Source organism: Lissotriton helveticus (genome assembly GCF_964261635.1).
Source record: "Lissotriton helveticus chromosome 1_1 unlocalized genomic scaffold, aLisHel1.1 SUPER_1_unloc_39, whole genome shotgun sequence".
NCBI lineage: Eukaryota > Metazoa > Chordata > Amphibia > Caudata > Salamandridae > Lissotriton > Lissotriton helveticus.
The window spans coordinates 1274759-1297617 of record NW_027611680.1 but is presented as its reverse complement, the minus strand read 5'-3'; the positions used below and the strand labels follow the sequence as shown (position 1 = coordinate 1297617).

The following is a 22859-nucleotide window of genomic DNA, read 5'->3' as shown; positions in this document are numbered from 1 at the left end:
GGCACTTACTCAATGTGTGCCGTTCAAGTTTTAAAAAAGTTAGAGAAAAATCTCCTCATTACCGGTCTAATAAATTGCAATTCATATATATCCAAGCAAGTTTCAAGATTTTGGTCAAACAAACAAGAAGTGTCGCATCAAATGACCTTACCAAGCAAGAGTCTCCAGATTCCAAGTGCCAAGTTCTGAATCGACCAAATGGTCTCTGCACGGCGAACACCAGAAGGGATCTCAGTCGAGGACCGGCACCACCTGAAGGGTCAGATCGGGAAGAGTAGAAAAACTCTGTGACTGCCAAGACACGGGCCTCCTCAGGCAGTAATCATCCGCAGCGAGATTCCAACCCTCCGTCAAGACCACTCCGTCGGGTATCCGAGTCGCCGATGAGCCACACGGGTGGGCGCCAATTTGTAGAAGTAGACCTCAGCAAGGCCTACCAGTGCTAAGGGTTCATCCTTCTCTGCACACAAGTCCTCAGACCAGCAAATAGAAGTTGGCACGGAAACTGAAATGTCAAGTAAACAATTTATTAAATCTCATAGTCAAAAGTCAAAGTCAAAAATATCTTTATTTAGATATAAAACAAATATCTTTAAAAGAGAATTTCCGGTTCACATTATTCATAACAATAAAAACGGTACAAGCAATCAATTGCTAAAACTTCTCCCCTGAGCTGCGAGTCCGTACATAAAACCACCCCATGCACGTGGACTACTATTTAAACCATTGTTAGCATTGTTTTCCCAGTACTTTGAGGTTCATTAAAATACATTGTTTAATTTAAAACAGGTAAAGGTAAAGTAGTGGCAGGCTGATTTTGTTTAAAATTGCGATAAGCATACTGGATCAAATTTGTCAGTCTTATGTTTAAGTCTGTATTATCTGGACTCAGTGCTGCAATAATAGCTTGCCTACAGGTCCAAACACCCAGCCGATTCCATTCCCCCCTCAGCTTAGCCCTGCATTGGAGGTCAAAGGCGGGGCAGATGCAGACCACATGCAGTAGCGTTTCTGCTACTTCGCCACACCCTCTACAGGTTGTATCCTCCTTCACGCGACGCCAGGGGGGAATATTTTGCAAGAATCGCCAGTCACCCATTCTAATAGTAATGAAACTGCGTTTTAAGTACAGTGAATAAGGACTGGAAAAGTAAGTGGCAGGGGTCAGTCGATTGTAGGAATTAATAACTGCCCACGCATGGCTTCGTTTTGTAAATAGTGCTTTGTCACTAATGAGTGATAGCAATCTTACGCATTTTTTGATGGCAAGCTTAAATGCAGGCTGACTAGGATTGAGCGCCCAGAGGCCTTCTGCTGAGATTTGTTGGATGTAGTCCTTAAATAGTCAACCAAATGATCCTCCTGGATTTTTTTCAGTTATTTCTTGCCAAACTAGGGTCTCTAGAGTGCCTGGATTGGATTGTCGTAGTTTGTGGCATAGGTTAAGAAATACCCCAATACAGGAGACGTCCTAATTCAGTAGCCCCATCTCTAATCTGATCTGTGGAGGGGATGCAGAGTATGGCAAGTGGAAAACCTTTTTATAAATTTTGATTGTGTGCTGATTTAGAGCACTGTTCAGTTTTCCCTTAAAGATCCCTATTCCATAGGACAGGGTGGGACCGATTTTCGCTTTCAAGACTTCCAAGAGAGAGGACAGCGTGGGGCCTGAAAGGTTTCTTGAAAGCTTAGCCAATGACACCACAAGCGTCATTGCTTTGACCGCAATCTCTTTGCGCTGCTTTATAAGGTTGCCCCTGGAGTCCAGATGGACCCCAGGTATTTGTACGACTGGCCAATGGCGAGGCTGTTGTTGTTAAAGGACCATCCGCCACCGGTATATCGCTTCTTCCCGAATGGGACAACTTGAGTCTTCTTCAGATTGACTTCTAATTGGTTCTTGATCGTGTATTGCAGCAGTGTGTCAAGCAGCCTTTGCAACCCCACCCTGCTGTGGCTAAACAAGGCTAAATCGTCGGCATATAAAAGATTGCTCGAGGCCGTACCTCCTACTTTTGGCGAGTGGCTATTTACGCCATCCAGGGTACTAGACAGGTCAGCAATGAACAGGTTGAATAGGAGGGGGGCCAGCACGCATCCCTGCTTGACCCCTCTCGTTGTGAAAATTTTTCACGAGAGCTGCGTGCCGGACCCCAACTTCACTCGAACCCAAGTGCGTGAGTGCAGTTGGATAATTGCATTCAGTAATTTGTCAGGGATTCCCCACTTCCTCAGCTTTTCCCATAGGGCCTCCCTGGGGACCCTGTCAAAAGCGGCTTTAAAATCGATAAAGCAGCAAAACGCAAACCTAGATGTTAAAAGGGCTTTGTCGACAATGGATGACATCACTAGTAAGTTGGTCATGGTCCCCGAGCTGGCAGTGAACTCGGTTTGGGTCATTGGGACAATGTTGTGATCGTTTGTCCATTGCCTCAGGTCTTCCAGATGGAGCCCTGCGTAATGTTTCGCCTCAATGTCCAACAGGGCTATGAGTCTATAGTTGTTAGGGACATCTCGCGGGCCTAACTTATAAATCGGATGAATGATTGCACCCCGCCACGAGTCTGGGCTTGTTGCGGTTCTCAATGCATAATTGAAAAGATTAGTTAACAATCCAGACCAAAAAGTTACGTCCGATTTGAACAAGTTTTGTGGGGGGCGTTGGGGCCTGGTGCTCTGTCTTGTCTGGCCTTTTTCACGGCTATGATAACCCTGTCTTCGGTCACCTGATGAGCCTCGTCAGAGAGTGGTGTTGGGTCGATGGGAGTGCGCCCTTTAATTCCAGGCCCGGGGCCCGATTCTGAAGGCAATTCTTGTCCTACTGGATCTTGATGGACTTGTGACGTGAAATGATCCGTAAGATAGATTGCCCATTCTGCTTCTTGTATATTTGAGTGTTGGACTTGACCCTTCTGGCAGGTTCACCCCTAGACTTTTTGCTTTTAATGGTGACCTGGTGATGGTGATTTTTGGGTTCTGCGCACTTTCACTGTGTCCCAGTGGAAAGTGCGTGCGCAATTTGAGTGCATGTGATGAGATAGGCCTGCCCTCCCATAGGAATGCATGGGGAATATATGTGTCCCTAGTAGTTCCTGATGCGTGGGGTGTACAGGCTCGAGTCTGGTATGTGCAAAGTGAATGCTTCGCAATGCTGTATGTGGCATGATTGTGTCTTGTGCGGAAGTGCCACTCCTAGGAGTTGGCATATTAGTGTAAAATATTTCTGGCGTGTGATTGGCTGGAGCTGGCTGGTGAGCCTGGCTCCAGGAAGTCTGGATGGGTCTGCCCGGTGGTGAGTGTGAGATTAGCATGCTGATGGCTGGGGAGGGCTGCACCTGGTTCCTGAATGGGCTGGGCTTTCCCCACACAATGCTGGCTCCGCCCCCTGTGGTGCGACTGATGACCCTAGTCCTGCCAGTGAATGAAAAGGGTGATTGAGCACATCAAGAGTGCTCACCAACCAGCTGCGACTGGTTTCTCCCCCACCCTGCACCTACAGACAAAGGATTTACTAGTATAAGAAGGGGCTGTGTCCCCTAACAAAAGGTTCTGTTCTCTGCCAGGATCCTGCCTGAGGGGGCTGCTGCTGTTGCTGGGGCCAGGAGGACCGCCACTTGGATTGTCTCCCTGCCTGGAGACCCAGTGAGCTGGCTCTGGGCCCAGCCTTGCCCCCTGCCTGCTGCATTTCTTGAAGGGCTCTTACTGTACTCTTGGAGCCTCCAGCGCCTGGAAGCGCTTTAGTGATTGCCTGCTAGCGCTCAGAGCGCTTTGTTTTCCACTTATAGGGCTTGGGAGCGCTGTATTCACCTGCCTAGCGCTTGGGAGCGCTTGATCTTGGGGCCCCAGCGCTTAAGAGCGCTTTATTTTGTCTCCAGCGGCTGCCCACGCCGCATTTCGAGTGAGGAACCGCCGGTGCCCACCCAGCATTTGCCCCGGTGATTTGCCGCTGTTTTTATATTTTTCTAATTTAACTCGAGGGAGCCCACCCCTCGGTTAATTATTCCCCAGCCTACAAGTGACTGAAACGGCCCGGAAGTGGTTGTCAGGCCGGCCAAGAAGAGCCGCCGGGCAGAGGAGACGCGCTACTCCATTAGAGGAGACTGCGACCGAGGAGAGTCCGGAGGAGCAGGAGCTCTCCAGCCAGCTGCCACGAGACCGGTGAGTGCACCCAAGAAGGAGAGGAGGGGGCGTCGGGGCACATTGCCGGAGCCCGCCCCTCCCCTCCAGAGCAAGGGGCCGTTGTGTCGGAAGGCCCGTGGGGCCTTACTTAAGTCAGAGTCCCCCGAGAGGGACCCTACAGTAGAAGGGGGCAGTATCCTGCGTGTGAGAGCGGCCCCGGAAGGCAGCCGGCCGCTCCCCCCCCCCCAGCTATTCTCCAGCCCGAGGCTCCACAAATGGGAGGTGGTTCACAAGCCCACGAGGGGCTCCCGAAGGGCACAGGTTCTTAGTCCAGAGGCCCACGAGGGCCACGGGGGCATTGTGTGTGCAGCTCCAGAGGCTGAAGGTGGCCCATTTTGGTTATTTAGAGCCCACGAGGCTCCAGGGTCCCACAGTTGTTCTTCGAGCCCAGAGAGGCTCACAGCCCCCATTGTTTGTTTAGAGCCCAGCGAGGCTCTGGAGGGCCACATTAATTTCTTAGGGCCCGGAGAGAGGCTCCAGGCGCCACAGTTATTTTGAAGAGCCCACGAGGCTCAGGGGGGACATTTCCTTTGTGCAGAGCCTGAGAGGCTCCAACGTTGTCCCCACCATCATTGCTTCACAGCTGCCCAGCACTTCGTGGGCAGCTGCCACGTTTAGGCCCCTGACACTGGGACACAGTGCGTCCTAGCCCTAGAGAGGCCAGTTGGTCTAGGGACAGTCACAGGTGGTGACTTCTGTGAGTTTGGCGCAATTGTTCTTGTGCTGCACCTCTGAATGTGTTTTTATGCGTCATGTGCCTTGTTGATACCCCGCTGAATGTTTTTAGGCATCATGTGTTTTCCTTCCTTGCACCTCTGAATGTATGTTTATGCATCATGTGTTATGTGCTTATACCCCTACAGGTATTGTTGATACTTAGGTGGTTTTTCTCCTAGTGCAGGTGGTGCTAGTGAGGTCCTGGTTCCCTGCGCGACCTGTTCCTAAGGTGGTTAGGATTGCGTAGGTGGTGCTTAACCGTTACCAGTAGTTACTGGTTGTGTACTTTATGTTCTAATTTGTGATAAAGTGATTTATATTCTAAGTTCTAAAAGTGCTGATTCCTGACAGTGGTCCAGGTGGCCCTGTCTTGTACATATCCCCTGTAAATTCTGCCCATGCCTGTTGGCACGTTGTAAAGTGTGTGTTTTTATCTAATGTGTTTTGGTGTAATACAAGGGCTATTTTTATACATAACCTTGTGTGGATTTTCCTTTGGGGTGGGCCTTGGGTGTTGTTGCTGGGGTGCGTGCGCAAATACTTAACTCACATCGCCTCCAAGTTTAGCCTTGCTGCTCGCACCACGTTACCTAGAGGGTGAGCAGGGGTTATCTTGACGTGTAACTCCCTTGGTGGTCTCTGACTGACTTTGGCGCAAGCCCTGGCCAGCCAGGGATCCCATTTCTAACATTGAGGTTCCAAAATTTGAGGAACTCGAGGTTGATTGATTGATTAGGGCCCAAAATTTCCTGGCGTTTTTCTTCTTATTCTTTGAATATTCTCCCAGATCATTCAGTTGGTCCTCAGATCTTACCATCTGAGGACCAACCGAATGATCTGGGAGAATATTCAAACTATCCCCATTGATCACTGATTAGAACATTTCTGCGGAGTGACTAGTGACTTGTGAATGTGATTGCAGCATTTATCTGGATGTGAGAAGTATGTATGTGTATGTCTGGTGATACTAGCTTGTGGTTTGATGTGTGGGCCTTGGTGAGAACACATTGGTTTTTAAATTGACGTCATGTCATATCCTGTTCTAAGAATTATATGCACTGTTGCGTTATTTTCTTTACTATGAATTCTATGTAACCTAGCTGTTTTTATGAAATGCATGATTTGAAAAGGTATTTGCTTTGATAAATAATTAAATAAATAATAAAATACGCAATTTATCTTGATATGTTGCTAAATACTGTTTTTTGAACTGCTAGTGTGGCTTGAGGCTAGTGCAAATATATTTGGACCTCTTCTGAGGCCACCTTGCATGTCGATAGGCAGGTATCTTTCTTCCTCCTTGATATGTATTTTCCCCGTCTACCTGCCTAGCATTGATGTGGGGTCCCCCTTCTTTTTGAGCTACCTTCCTCATGGACAAGTAGATATTTTATTAAATTCCACACCTCTGGTCTAGATTATGTGACTGGATGGGGTCAGCTATATCTTTGGCCTATTTAGCTGCTGATTGCAGTTGTGCAGTAAGCTTTTCAGTGTCTTTTTAGGCTATCTTTTTTCTGTCTTGATTACCTGTGATGAAGGGGATCTGTCTTACTTTTGGGAGGTTTTTAGTACAAGCTATGACTCATTGCGCCAGAGAAGTATTTATAGCTATAGTGTGTATTTTATAAGTTGTTTGTGTGGTGAGGGTATGTTATGTAAGATTGGCAAAGGTCATCAATGTCCACCTCTAACATCTGGTTTGTTGTCCTGTTGAGGCGTATAGTTGTGTTTGGCAAAGGTATTTCAATTGCCAGCTTAAAGTTGGCCAAAATATTCTATAATTCTTGTCTAGTGTCGACTCTTAAGTTGTTAACACATGCTTGCTCGGGAAAAGTAGCATTGTTTGTGGTGCTGGGAAGGGGAGACTGTTACGAGGATGGGCATGCTTGTTCTTTGAGATATTGCTTGCCTGGTTTAGGGAGTTGTGCGAAGAAGTATACCGCACAGTGAGTGGGAGGAATTTTGATCAGACACTTGAATAGCTTACTGATGATTACTGATGTGCACAAAACTGTTCATCAGAATTTCCATCTTTAGACCTCTTCAACCTAGTGTTCCATTGTTCTCAAGCTTTCTATCTCAAAAATGCATAGAGCCCTCTCATCCCTCTCTCAAAATGAACTCAGACTCTGAATGTCTGTTTTAGCTAATAAATGTTATTCCTTTGTTCCAGTTTGTATTCTTTAACAATCTCTGTTCTTAAATCCACAGGTGATTGAAGAGTGGGCGTAGAAGACAAAATGGTAGTCAGTAATAAGCAAATAATTGAAAACTATTAAAGGACCGATGCTAAAGAAGTAAAGTTGCTTCAGAGCTTCAACAAGAGAAAAGTATCTAATGAAAAGATGTGGTGAGAAACTTGGATTAGAGTAAAATAAGAATGTGAAAGCAGTTTATCTAAATAGACTTCCTTCTGCTCTAATGGTATGTGAAGAATGCCCTAGAGATGCTAACCCAGGGTAAGAAGACCAACTGTCTGAACCAGAGAGGACAAGCATCAGTCTAAAGTTCTATCCAGTCCAAGAGAAGATAAAACACACAGAACAAGTGGGACTTGAAGAGTTTTTAACAGACCTCGGCAAATGTAACACTTGAGCACCATATCCAGTGAATTGTCTTTATATCAAAAACAAATATCTGTTTGTCACTCATACAGTGTGAACAAAGCTGCTTAAAAGACAGGTAGTCTGCTTAGAACTAAGTTACCTGTTAGTTACGAACTAGCGATGTGGGTATATCTGGGACAAAGGGAAGGATAATGAGGGGAAAAAATGCACCTCTGTGACCAATAACCACCTTTTGCTTGTAGCCCGGGTCCACGTGCCCACTATCATTCCTGCCCATTAGATGTGACCTCGGGTACTTGTTACCTGGCAAGACCTGCAAAATCCTTAACATCCTCATTGTATACTTATATACAGACATAGGAGACATCCGTAAGAAGGGTGACCAGAAACAATGTGCTGCTACTGATACACAATAGTATTCTGAATGTTCATGCCAATACATTATGTGAATATGTACCTAGCTTTGAAATACTGAGCACCAACCAAAGACCTGATCAGTGCTGCATTTACTCATAAATAAATAAGTATGAGAAAAGGGTTAGAGAATCCACATGGATGTATTGAAGAGGCAATAATCCCACGAGAGGCTTCCCCATAAGTACCAGGGGCTGCTGATTAAGGTTGTAGGGTGAATTAGGTTGCCTGCAGAGGTTATACACTGTGAACTGCACAGAGAAGTGACCTTTGGCTAAATAAATGTCCAAGTGTTAAGTTGAACAAGTGCAGCAAATTTGAGTGGGTGATGCTAAACACATGCTGAATAAGATTTAGTATTGTCTTATGGTGTGTCTGCTAGCAAAATCCCAACTTGGAGATATTAACTTCAGAAAGAAATCTTATCTCATAATGGAATGTATACAAGACAAAACCGAACTTGGAGATATTAGCACCAAAAAGAAGTCTCATACCTGCTCTGAATGTGAGAAGAGCTTTAGTTGTCAATCCAGACTCAGTCAGCATGAGAAAATTCACACTGGGGAAAAACTTCATCAGTGCTCTGAATGCCTCAAACGCTTCACTCACAAACAGCATCTGACTCGACATGTGAGAACTCACACTGGGGAAAAACCTCATAAGTGCTCTGAATGCCTCAAACGCTTCACTCACAAAACCCAGCTGACTCAACATGTGAGAACTCACACTGGGGAAAAGCCTCATATGTGCTCTGAATGCCACAAAGGTTTCAGTTTTAAATTCAGCCTTATTCGACATGAGAGAATACATACTGGAGAAAAACCTTTTCATTGCTCCGAATGTCTGAGAAGCTTCAATTGTAAAACCCTTCTCAGTCAACATGAGCGCACTCACACTGGACAGAAACCGTATCAGTGCTCTGAATGCCTAAATTGTTACCAATGTAAATCAGATCTCACTCGACATGAGAGAACGCATACTGGGCAAAAACCTCATAAGTGCTCTGAATGCCAGAAAACCTTCAGTCGGAAAACCATTCTCACCCGGCATGAGTTAACCCATTCTGGGCAGAAATCCCATCAGTGCTCTGAATGCCCAAAAAACTTTAGTCGTAAATACCTTCTCACTCAACATGAGAGAACCCACACCGGAGAAAAACCATATCACTGCTCTGAATGCCAGAAAAGATATTGTCTGAAAAGTGGTCTTAAATTCCATGAGAGAACTCACACTGGGGAGAAACCATATAAGTGCTCTGAATGTCACAAAAACTTTACAGCTAGAACTAGTCTCACTCACCATGAACAAACCCACACTGGGCAAAAACCTTATCAGTGCTCTGAATGTCTAAAAAAATTCAGTTATAAAACCAGTCTCATTGTACATCAGAGAACTCACACTGGGGAAAAACCTTATCAGTGCCTTGAATTCCAGAAAACCTTTAGTCTGAAAAGTCACCTTACTGTTCATGAGAGAACACATAATGGGGGAAGAACCTCATCAGTGCCTTGAATGCCAGAAAAGCTTCAGTTATAAACTCAGACTAACTTTACATGAGATAACTCACTCTGGGGAAAAACCTTATCAGTGCTCTGAATGCCAGAAAACCTTCAGTGTGAAAAGTCATCTTACTGTTCATGAGAGAACACACAATGGGGGAAGAACCTTTTTGGTGCTCTGAATTCCAGAGAAGCTTTAGTTATAAAATAATTCTCATTCCACAAATAAAAGCCCATCCTAGCTAAAATAATGTATGAGTGTTATGAAGGCATGTAAAGATTCAGTTGGAAGGTCAAAGTTATAAAGGAAAAGTGTTTATTAGTATTTTGAATGCCAGAAAAGCTTTATTCAGAAAATTCATTTCAATGAACATGAAAGAACGCGTCCTGTGCCAAATCCTTATCACTGTTCTGAATGTCAGAAACACTTGAGTTGTAAAATGGATGCCCGTCGACATGAGAGAACCCCCACTGAGCGAAAAACCTTAAACATATACCTTTTGCCAGTGTACTTGTCACACCCATTGCAGTGGTTGTAAACCATCTATACTAAGAGCAAAACTGGTTTACTTCCAATCTCAAAAAGCTGACACTGATAATTCCTCAAATAGATCTTTGGTTCTCCCAAGCACAGTTCACAGGCCCCTCTTCTAAGATTCATGGGTTACCTTCGCTACAGCTTTTAGAATGACTTTATGTTTTCCTTTTTTCTTTTAAACATATCTTTGTTGCACATTTTATAGCTCATGTTTTAACGCACCTCTCCACGTGGACACTCCATTCTTAAGATTAATTCATGTCACGTCTTATACACAGATCAAACATGTATACATATATTGCTATCTTTCCCACGTAGAAGACACCTGCAGAAAAATGTATCCAATTGACCCCCATTCCCACATCTTATAGTGAATAGAAAGGTGCTCTACTATCCCTCTTCTAGTATACCCACCCACCTGTCAGAGGTGCCAACACCCTTGACCCTTTTCTCCTTGTCCCCTCTCCTTCTTTTTGCAAATATTGCCACTTCCGTATGATAAATAGCCATTAGACGAGCGAGCCATTGTTGGATCGATGGTGCTGAGAGGTCTTGCCATGCCGTAGCCAAGCTTAGCCGAAAATCCAGCATTACAATAAACACAAATGCCTGTGCCTGGCTAGGGATTGATTCATTACTAATCCCCAGTAATATAAGTTGCGGGCTCTGTACTATACTTAGTCCCAGTCTTCCCTCCAGGAACTCAGTAATGTCCCCAATCAGGCCACCTAGGGCTGGGCAGGTTGCAAACAGCGTATCAAATGCGCCCATGTGAATGGCATTGGGTACAATGTTCGTTTCTGGTTCCACCCCATTTAGCTAATTCCCCCTGAGTGTAGTACAACTTGTAATCTGTTTTAAAAAGCTGTACTTGAGAAAAGCAAAACTTAAGATTGTCTGTGCCAGATTTCTGGAATTCGCGAGGATGTCTGTTCCTGCTTGAACCTTCTCTTCCCACAGCATTATCTGCTTTTCTATATCATCTGTCATGAGCTTATTCAACAACTGATAAAGCTTCCCGATGGGGGTTTGCTAATCGACTCTATCCACCAGTTCAACCGTATATATACCTTTGCCCCTCCTGCTTTTTTCAGTAAAAAAATAAATCACAGAGCTGAAGATATTTTAAAAAACTTGTGATGCCCCAGATTAAACCTGTGCCGTGGGGTCTCAAACAATTCATATAAGAGTCCCAAAAAATTAACGGAGATTATACTTTTTGTGTAATGCAGTGTAGAAGTTCAGTCAACCCAGGCCTACTTTCTTCTGGACCTTGGCCCGTATTTTGAACAAACAATGGACCGTCTTAAATCAAACTCTTTTATAGTATCCATACTAAAGCTGCCTCCAAAGTACACCCCATGCCGGATCCCATATCAGAAGCTTGTACGGGATTAGGACTTTGATAAGCCTCTCATTTTATCCCCAACAAAATAGACATCTGTTGCAGGGCAGTGACCCTGTGGTAGATTGTTATATTAGGTACTGCTAACCCCCTGCGCTCTCTCAGGAGGGTTAGATATTTCAGCACCATTATAGGCCTAGTATAAGCCCACAAACTTTGAGAGATCGTCCCATCAATAACCTTAAACCATTGGTTCCCTACTTCAAGAGGGATGGCCCTAAAAAGTAGAGTATTTTAGGGTTCTTGATCAAATTGATTCTACCTATTAAAGACATTTGTAAGTTGTTTATTCTGCCAAATTCTACCCTTGTACTTTTTATTAATGGATCCAAATTTGCCTGTATAATTTTATCTACCTCAACTACGATTTTTACCCCCGAATAGGTAGCCACCTCTACCACTCGCCAATCCTCCCAGTCCACTTCAGTTTATTTAACAATTTGGTTCTTATCCTGATTTAATGGATATCCAGAAAATCTATCTGCTGAACTGCTCAGCCTCTTCATTTATTTCTCTTAATGCTTCCTTGGGATCTGTAGTAACTACTGCCAAGTCATCGGCCAGTGTTTTTCTTTCCCAATCATGCAACCTAATAGGCTGAATAACATTTTTTTTCCCTATCCTCCTTATCATAGGATCAATATACAAGGCAAATAACTAGGGAGAGCAGGGACATTCTGTCTAGTACCTCACTGTATTTTTATAAGTTCCGACTGGCCTTCCATTATGGAAATCCTAACCTTGAGATGCTGTTACAATGCTTTCAAGGCCATTTAAAGCCTAGCCCCTAAACCAATCTGCTTGATCAGAGACCGTGCCAGGAGACCCTGTCAAATGCTTTTTCAACATCCAAGTGTATTTGCACCATTGAGTCTCCCTTCACTGCTGCTGCGTCAAAGTGTAATTACCCGCCTGACATGGTCAGTTGTTCCTTGATCCGGAACAAAGCTGTGTTGACAAGCAGACACGATTTTGTTAATTGTTCCAGACAGCCTTGTAGCCTAGATCTTGGAGTAGATTTTAGAGTCACTGTTCATTAGGTTAATCGGCTGGTATGAGCCTAGTTCTAATGTAGACTTCGCTTATTTTAGGAATACCACAATATTTATTAAGGCACAAGAACCCATGTGGCGCCTCCCCCCCTGTACTATAAGCAAAAGTTCCAGCAGGTACTTGTTGAGGCAGGGGACAATATCTTATAGAACTCTCCCGTAATGAGTTCCGTTCCAGCTGCCTTCCCAGCTGCAAGGGCGGAGGTTGCTAACTCTATTTCCTCCACAGTGATTGGTTGACTTAAATATTCCTGGTCTTCCTCTCCTATATTCCCCATTATCACGGAGTTCAGATATCTTATCAAGTCCTCAGACTCCCCTCCCACATCCTTGGTGTATACCTTTGGTAAAATCTCTAAAAGGCAGCCTTTATTCCTTTCTGGATCTGAGACTTTTCCTGACACAGGAACTTAAACTTCCTGAATATGGGACGGGGTTATTTGCTGCCTAGTCCACACCGCCAACAGATGACCCACCCCTAACTATATTCAAAATAATCATATTTCTGTGCCAGAAATTTGTCTGCGGCCTTCTTTGTCCAAAAACTCACTGTTGGGGCTTTAGCCACAGCCACTTTCAGCTGTGCCGTCTGAGTCTCCATACCCAAGGCCACTGTTTCCCTCACCGTAGCTTCTGCGAGTGACAGCCTTTTATAGAGGTCACCCAGAAGGAGTCTTTTTTTGACGGGCCCAGCTGTACCAGTCAGTCTCGCCTCGAACCCCATATTGGAAGGCATCCCAGATTATCCCAGCGGGAGCACTACCCATGGTTTTTTGGCATAAAATCTGAAATCCATTCCTGCATGTAATTTAGGTATGCATCATCCAGTAACAGAGCCCGTTCAAAAGACCAACCCCACGACTGACCCAACTTATCTAGATGAGGGACCTCTAGTACCTACGGGTTATGGTCTGCCGTGACCGTGGGATATTTCTCTATTCGGCTACCCTGCAAAAGATCTAGGGAAATAAAAAAAAATAGTCCAGCCTTGCATAAACTTTATGTGGAGCTGAAAAATTAGGGAAATCGCTACTCAAAAATGGAGAAAGAAGACCAGAACAAGCTGAACCGGCCAAGACATGGATACCAACACTGCCTGCAAACTAAGATGGGACTATTCTTGATCCAAAAGACCTCCCTCTATTAAACTTATTTACTCCACCTTAAAGCAAATGAAACGGGATGCCCGGTTGAAAAATCGTTGGGCCCACTAGGCCACAAAAAATTGCTAGGATCAATTTGGAAAATCAGTAAAACCTGCTCAGAAAAGAAGGAGAGAGTAACCCTTTTGGAGGAAGGGGCCGGATTAACAGAGGAGAAAGGCGGGAAACTCTAAAAGCATAACAAGGCACATTATTCACACATGACGGATGTAATGTGGAAACTTGAGGAATTCAAGAACCAACAGCACTGAAACAATCTAAAATTTCTGGGTCTTGCAGAAAACATTGAGAGGAGTGATATCAGATGTATTATGGTGAAACTTCTGAGGTGCAGCAAGCTCATCGTTTTCCGATGCTAAGAAAAAAACAAGTGGCAGGACTACCTGAATGGCCTCTGGCAGTTTTATTTTTCTTGGGTAACTTCCTACTCCGGTAAGCCATATTCAACAAGGCAGAAGGCACGCGCACCTATGAGATGCATACGTTCTTTATCCGCCCGGACTTTTGCCACACTATCGTGGAAAGGCCATGCCGACTATGCCAGCTGATTTAATCCTTTCAGGGCCTAGGTAGTGAGGCATATCTATTAAATCCAGCCCATCTTAAAGTCCTCTCAAATGGGAGGGTGCAGATTTTTACGTCTGAAATGAAGGCTGAAGAGTATCTGAAGGAGGTCCAGGGTGCCAGGATTAGAATGAAACATTTCCCATAATATTAACTCTGTAAGGATTTCTGCAGCCGGAAGTCTATGGACTTTAAGAAGGGGACTCTTTTTTTTTTCCTTCTTCTTACTTATATTATATTTACCACTGTATTTTTCTTTTCCTTTTTGTCTTTTTTTTCTGCCCTGATTTTTACATGAGGGTTGGAGCCTGGGGGCACTTCGGGTAAGGTGGAGTGGGTGGCATCAAAAGCGGGTCAGATCTGACCTATTTGCTTGTTTGTGGTAGAGGTGGTCAGGGGGTGTGTGCTAAGGGTGGGTTGGAGGAGGGGTCGGGTAGGGTAGGGCAAGGGGAGGTTATCAGAGTAGACAGGGACAGTCATGCACAAGGGGGGTGACAATTGTTTTAACATTTATTGGTTAAATGACCCCATGAAAAGGCGTAGGGTAGCCCTTGATATGCTTTGTCTCAAAGCAGGCATCATGTGTGCAAGACACACACATTGAGGGCCCTAGGAAGACACTGTTAGAGTGTTTAGGATACCAAGTGGTAGGTAGTACTTCACAAGGAGCACGTAAACGGGGGTGGCAATTTTGACGTGGAAAGGCGGGACATGTTCCCAAGGGTTTGGGTAGACAAAAGAGGGCGCTGGGTCATCATCGCTCAGTGTCAGTTCCCCTAAAAGGGTTTTACACTTTGTTCAGTATATGGGTCAGTCTTAGATGACCCAGCGGTGTTTGTGTGTTTAAATTCTGAGTTATCATTATGGCCACTCCCCCTTATCATGTGGGGATTTCTAGATCAATTTGAATGTGGATTTGGTAGGCATGGGCCCTAGAAAGTATAAAGGTCGTACATCTACGGCCCTTCAGTCTGCTGGATCTAGGCTCCACCCATGTTCTGAGGGACGTTTGGAGAAAGAAATATACCTCAGATCCTTGTTTTACATATCTGACGTGAAGTTTTCCAATGGCAAGATCATTGATATGCTCGCTAATATAAATGTCCCATATCCGCCAGAATGAGATCATTGTCCTTGCAGATCGATGGCCCTTCTGGGATTCCTTTGCCACACTGGTTGAAAGCATTTGTAAATAAAATCATCAACAAACTAAAACCTGTTACCACCTGCTCAAAAGCCTACAGTGCCAACACCATTTAAAATGACCAATATGCCTCAGTGACAATCATCACCATATTTGTTAAAACATCTCTGTTGGTAGGAAACATCCCAGACATACATGCTATTATAATGACACCTCTTGTAAAGACACCTGCCAGTGACCTGAATGTCCTTGCCAATTATAGACTGATTTCTGGCCTGCACCAGTATTACTAAATCCTGAAGTGTCTTAGTGACTTCTAGCCAGTCATCAGGCACCAAAGACGTATTAAAACTATCCTATTGAACCTCAGGTAAGCATCCCTCCGCCAGGGAATATAGTAAAAGCTGCATATAGATCCTCTTAGTCCTGTTTGCAGCTTTATATACACACAACCACATCATTCTCTCTTCTCAACTTTAGACCTCTTTTGGACTCAAATGTGTTCGAATCCAGTGGCTCAGATTGCATTTAACTAACTGCAATGACTAGTGATGTTTCTGAGGGTTTATCTCTCAGACCAACTCTCTTCATCGACAAAGGCTCCACTCACTTCTATCCTCGACAACACCAGCAGTGGCTACCACCAAGCTGACAATACCATAATACACATTAAAATCCTAAAAGAACTAGAGAAAAAAGGTAACTGCATCATTGCCTCCAACACATACAGAAATGATTGACAAACAATTGGCTATGTGTGAATAGCAGCAAAGCTATAGACTCTGTCTAGTTCCTCTCTCCCAAGCCAATAAATCAGTTGGAAAGCTTGGAATTTTTTTCAACGATGAACTGTACGTCTTCACTTGCATTGTCTTTTTTCTTCCTCTTCTGCTGCCTTTGTGGACATCCACCCTACTGTATGGAGGGTCCAAACTCATGAACATCATGTCAAATTCAACAAACGGATGAGGATGCCAACATTTTATAAACTTTTGACAATCATCATGCTGCCAAGTTGTCGAAGCTCCAACAAGGCGATCTGGTACTTGCCAAGTCGAGTATTCATCACAAGGATGATACAGACTTCGCCCCTCAGCTTTATGTTATCACTGTTGTCCATGGCACAAGGACTACGGCTTGGTGAGATGAGCACACCATCACTCGCAACTCATCATATTTCAAGCCTCTACGAGGGGGAGAGCGTGAGTTAGTGATGAGAGATGACGTTAAAGATGACTCCAGCAACCCTGGGATACTTGATGGTGGAGGAGAAAATCACGAAGGCAGCACGGGACCAACTACCAAACAAACTGTGCACCCCTACTTTGTTTCCCAGTCCTTGACATCTTGGTTTTCTAATGGAAAAACAAGACCATAGCTCCTAGAATGAAAAGAAAAAATAAAATTAGCACAGCACATCACTACAGGACCTGAGAAACTTGGCAGTTATAACAATGGATAACTTGCTACCTTCGCCAAGCATATTGTGTCCTCTCTCTAAAAATTCACCTGCTCTGTTCTTTGTGTCCCTCTGTTTAAAACCTCTCTGTTGTAATATAATTATGTACAGATTGTTCAAAACGTAGATTTCCTTTATAAGGCATTCTTCACCCTCTATCTCCATTCACTGTGCTTTCACTCTCAATTCTCCCTTCACTTTCTGTTTGGTAGGTGTTTATTTTCCTATGTGTTTGTTTCTATTTTTCCTTTGCTCTACTGCAGCGCATGCTCCATCTCCATTGTGTGTACATAAAGAGATTCTGCCCTTAGGCTAGTCAGTTGCTGTTGTTTCCTGGCCTTGTATGTCTGCACAGGGACTGTAATTCCAGGAAACAATAAACTGCTTTTTCAAGACTTACCGCCTCTGGCACAACTCTAAAGTTTGGTCACAAGTTACTCTGCAGTCCTTTGTGGTGTCCACACCCTGCACCACAACTGATACAGGTTTTTACGTCCTGTATTCACATCAGTATTTCTCATACCTGCGCGTTCCTGCTGGCTGATATTTTCTTCAAAAGTGGTTTCCTGAAGCTTTGACTGTACCAGTCAAAATTGCCTTGTGCTGTTTATTTTCCTGATCAATGCATTTCATCAACTTGGAGGGGCTGCGCCCTGTTATTGTGTAACAGTGTCACTTATGTTCAAGTTGAATATCGCTTCTGGCAATTCATTTCAGTAAAGCTTTATGCGCACTTAAATTTAATATCTACAAGCTTTACAACTTCAAGTTGCTAATTTTCACATAAAGGTGGTCATTAAAAACATTTAGTTTAAGTGCGTGTGTGTGTGTGAACGTGTGTGTGTGTGTGTGTGTGTGAGCGTGTGTGTGTGTGTGTGTGTGTGTGCGTGTGTGTGTGCGTGTGCGTGTGCTTGTGTGTGTGTGCGTGTGTGTGTGTGTGTGCGTGTGTGTGTGTGTGTGTGAGCGTGTGTGTGTGTGTGCGTGTGTGTGCATGTGTGTGTGTGTGTGCGTGTGTGTGCGTGTGTGTGTGTGTGTGCGTGTGTGTGTGTGTGTGAGCGTGTGTGTGTGCGTGTGTGTGCGTGTGGGTGTGTGTGTGTGTGTGTGTGTGTGTGGGTGTGTGTATTGGCGGGGACTTGAACTCCTCCACTAATGGCATGTCCTCACCCTGGGAATACCACCCCTATGATGGAGCTGGACACTGTGGTAGGCACTATCCTTAGCAGCGGTGGCATCATGGCACCTGACAACTGTTTGTCAACTTGAATCACACCGGACACGGAAACTTGAATTTTGGCAGCATGAAAGCGCCCTTGTGAGCCCCTTTCTCCTTTTTAAATTGGATATTTATATTCAACAATGACCTTGTTCTCGAGCAGTAAAACTGTCCGTTGGGGACAAAGGTATTTAAAAGGAGCAAGGAATCAGATTGGGCTGGTAACCATGTTTGCATTGATTTCATTCAAATGGGCAGAAATGCGTGACATTTGCTTTTTTAAAAAGACATTATTGTGATGCCTTTATTTGCAGCTTAAGGACTTGCTTAGCAATCCGGTCCGGGTTTTACACGAGAAATGGCAAGGCATGATGGGACTTTGTGCAATGAGTTAAATTGTGTGCATAACTCTAACCAGCACAGCTAGTGAATTAATCTAAAAGCGATTTTATTTGCAGGATTTTCAATGCTGTGACTCGTGGTTGAAACTATGTAGTCTTGCAAAAATGTTGATAACTATGATTTTCCCATGTGCTTGTGTTAACCCAATTATTACAAATAATAGTGCCTCTTCTATTTCTAGTGTCATGGAAACTTTAAAATCAGCACCAATATGGCGCATTTTAGGTCGAGAAAGGCAGCGTGGCTGCCGAAACGCGTCCCTCCAGTGCCTGTTCTGTTTCTTGTGTCTGATGTGACTGACATAATAAACGGGAGAAACCCCATGATGACGAGTGCCGGCTCCTTTATTATAGAAGGTTTTGGAGACATTTATATATATATATTTTTTAATTTATTTATATTATATAACCTAGTGGTGTTGTCACTAGGAAGTTATAGATAGGTCTGTTTTCCTAGACAGAATGTTTTGGGGTGTTTTGGTAATAACTCTGACCCAATTTCCAACTTTCTAAAAAAGAGTTCATCCACCTCAGCTCCTTCCTGGAAAGTTTTGGGGTGACCCAGCAAGCAGTGGCCAAGATAAAAGGGAGGGTCACAAATCGCAAAATCCCCATGCATTTTTCATAGACTTCTTTAAGATGGGCTACAGCAAAAACTGCTAAATGGAATTACACCAAATTCTGCAGGAAGCTAGAGCTTGGTCCACAGATCGAGCTTTTTGTGATCTAATGTAAACCTATTTAGTAGTTTTTGAGAAATTAAGATTAAAAAATGATTGTATATCTGAACAGTTGGGTTTGAGGGATTCTTGCAAGAGTGCCTTGAACCCAATGTTAAAAAATAGAGAATTCATTTTGGGCAATTAGCTCTTTTCCCCTAGGGCCAGTTCACTCTGAAAAGGTTATTTTTTTTTTTTTTTAAACAAAAACAGATCTTTTGAACTTTTAAAAAAACACCGAAATTCACCAGTTATAGTTAGCACTGCTAACTATAACCTGTGCCCCCATCATGCAGTGCTTACGACCTCACATATTACATCATTCATGACATGTTGTGTAACATAATTTATGACAATACTGATGACATCTCAAATGACATAGTTGATGACATCACTGATGACATCTCTCAAAGTATGTTAGTTTTATTGTTTACACAGTGGTGAGTAGTTACCATATTAATTTTCTACCCAGTTTTGTACAGCCTGTATCTAGCTAATGGGTCTGTTTACAAAACTTGTGCTCTTAATACATCATAGGTGTGTAGTATTGAACACTTTATAAATCTTTGCACTGAAGAGTAATTCTGTGTGCAGATGACAGTTGACTGCATGTGTCCATTATGATCCTCACATTTTTTTTGTTCTACAGAGAAAGTTTCCAACAGGGTAAAGATTCTACTTAGTAAATACTACGTATTGTAAGCACATCTCAGTTGGCACCAAGGCACGCACACCGTGCTGCAGAGACTCACTTTCTTCCTTCACCCCCGATGCACACGCTAACCAGGCACTCTCACCAGTGCCTGCGGTGCACCATGACACGCACCCTGCGCGTCTGAGTCTCACTTCTCCGATACACATGCTGACCAGGCGCTCTACTCCATCCCCTGTAGTGCACCACGATATGCACCCAACGTGTTCAAGACTCGCTTCACCTTCGATGCACATGTTGACCAGGCGCTCTTCACCAACACCTCCTGTGCTCCACGACATGCACCCAGCGCGCTCGAATCTGGTTTCTCTGTGTGTCAAAAATCACAGAGCACACCTTCCGAGGGTCTCAAGCTGGCACAACACACACCTACCGCGTTGCTTGAAACTTCTCTGGAAACTTTTATATTCCTGTGTTTCCAAAGAGGGAGCCAGCTCACCCCGGGCCCTTGGGGTAACAATACACAGCACAAAACACAGTCTTCTTCAAGCAGGGGAACCCAGCGCACAAAGCACAGTCCCAACAGCCTCTTCCTTGGTTAAAACAGCAAACTGCAGACCAGCCTCAGATCACAAAGCAGGGGTTCGTCCTTCCAGCAGTCTCTTCAGTTGTTCCCTCCTTAGCAGAGGTTCCTTTTGACCACAAAATGGGTCCAAGCCTTTTCAGTCTCAATCCATTTCTATTCCAGCGTTCAGGGGTCTGAGCTCTCATAGTTCTACCCATAAATGTCTTTGAAGTTCGTTGCGCTCAGGGGTCCCTGACCCCTGCCTAAATCAGTTCTGGGTGTCTCCCTCCCAGTGTCACCTTTCTCCCTTTGATACTGGGGGTCTGGATCCTTAATCACTCAGCAGGAGATGGGTCAATTGTTTTATAGCAGCAATCCAGGCCTTTTCACTTCCTGGGCTTCTCCTCCCCCCTACTCCCCAGATGCAGGGCAGACTGGTGCCATCTCAACCCCTGCCTTGGGCAAGACCTCTCCCAGCTCCTCTCACCTCTCAGATCCAGACAGTCAATCCACATTCAGCAGAGACACACATAAATACTTAAAGCACAAAACTCAGCCACTTTCTAAAAGAGTGGCTTCTGAACACACAGTGACAAAACCACTTTCATAGAAAGATGTGTTATGACACTGTTAAACCACTTTCATAGAAAGATGTGTTTGGAAACTGTGCGTTCGTACATACTAAACTTCACCGCTCCATTTTAACACTATGGGAAACTAGGCCAACAAACACAATACCCAGCCTCCCCCATTCTGTCCTATGCGCAGGATGGCCTTTCACTACTGAAAAAACTAAATGGAGTGTTTTTCCCTGTCACGACATAGCACACACCTCAGTATATGTCCTTCCTTTTACGTACACTGCACCCTGCCCAGGGGGTACCCAGGACCTACCACAGGGGTGCCCACTGTGTACGCAAAAGGGAAAATAAGGCCTGACAAGTGGTTGCACTTGTCAGTACAACATGCTAACTTAGCAAACTGTGCGCAGGCCCTACACTGCCGGCCTGAGTTCCCTTCTCCGCGGACCTTTGCATTAGTAGCCCTGGCACACACAGTGCACATCTCTAGAGACTTTACTAGTAAGGCAAACATACCAATCATGGCCAACCAATTACCATTCCACTTTACACAAGGAACACTTGTACTTTGACACTGATCAGCATGAATTGGCAACTCTATGCAGAAAAAAAAACATTTAGCTAAACTACTGTAAAATTTCAGGTACCATTTCTTTGCAGCTGCAGCATCAGTTAGTTACGTGTTAATGTCTGCTACTATTTCCCAAACTATTCATTATGGGAAATCAGTGTAACCAGTTTCAGTAAGATTATGGGAAACAAAAATAAGCAAGCATCGGCAAAGCCAATAGGTCTGAATTTCCTGGTCAGCTTTTTAGTTTTGTCAATGTGTGAATTGTTTTGGCAAGGTTTTTGAAAAACCTTATTGGTCTGGGAGCTGCCGGGCCCCTCACCATTATAACAAACTTTGGCAAAAGCAACAATTGTTTTTGGTCTTAAATAGCATACACTGCCGCAGTAGTTACTGGTATTGAGCAAAACTACTCTGTGCTGATATCCTCCTTGTGAAAGCAGAATGCTGTCACTCACAGTGAAACCAGCCGATACAGAGAGAGAGAGAACATTTTAATAAACGCAAAGTGTCATGGTCAACACTAGACCAAATTAAGGGCTCATTTATTAAAGGAAGTCTATGTCCTTTGCATTAAGTGCAGCTATACGCCTTTCATGAATTCCCAAGAATTTGCAGAAGTAGGACAAAACATAGTACCCCTAGAAAATACTTGTGAACTGCATTTTGTTATGAGCAAATATGCATGTGTATCTTTGCTCATGTGAACATCTGAGTGTTTGCAAGTTTACTTTCCCTCCAACCACTTTTTTCCCCAACTCTGGAAGAAGGTTTACCTCTGCCATTGTAAGGAGTACATTTCCCACATTTCTCAGTATGGGAAAAGATCAGAGAAGAGTTGTTGAAAACCCTTGAAATATGCAAGTTAGTAGGTTTACACAGACTCAAAAGGGCATTCTAACCCTAGAACTATTGCTTACCACTACCTTTAGCCCCAGTCTGTAGATCTGCAGAAATGTGGCAACATAAGGGGACCGCAAGTATTCAAACACTACTCTGGTATGAGCCCTGGCATAATCAGAGAGGCTCTATCCGAGCTCTTATATAAGGAGATTGCTGCCATAATTTGTCGCCACACTTCATGGCACTAAAGGGACAAGTGGATTTTGTTACAGGGCAAGAAGATTTATGAAGCAACCTGCCCCTTGGACAAGTAGATATTGTATTAAATTCCACACCCCTGGTCTAGATTATGTGACGGGGTGGGGTCGGCCATGTCTTTAGCATATTTAGCTGCTGATTGCAGTTGTGCAGTAAGCTTTTCAGTGTCTTTTTAGGCTCTCTTTTTCTGTCTTGATTACCTGTGATGAAGGTGATCTGTCTTACTTTTGAGAGGTTTATAGTAGAAGCTATGATGATTCATTGCTCCAGAGACGTATATATAGCTATAGTGTGTATTTTATAAGTTGTTTCTGTGTGGTGAGGGTATGTTATGTAAGATTGGGAAAGGTCA

General features: G+C 44.1%; 1 protein-coding gene across 1 annotated transcript in view; it reads left to right on the top strand.

Moving 5' to 3' along the window:
- LOC144806000 (uncharacterized) overlaps nucleotides 1–22859 on the top strand; it is a 47012-nt gene that overhangs the window by 23004 nt on the left and 1149 nt on the right. The window contains exons 2-3 of the mRNA XM_078672459.1: nucleotides 7111–9363; nucleotides 9449–9538. Coding sequence (XP_078528585.1) covers nucleotides 8247–9363; nucleotides 9449–9538 — 1207 coding nt within the window. The 5' untranslated portion in view covers nucleotides 7111–8246. The remainder of the gene's footprint in view (nucleotides 1–7110; nucleotides 9364–9448; nucleotides 9539–22859) is intronic.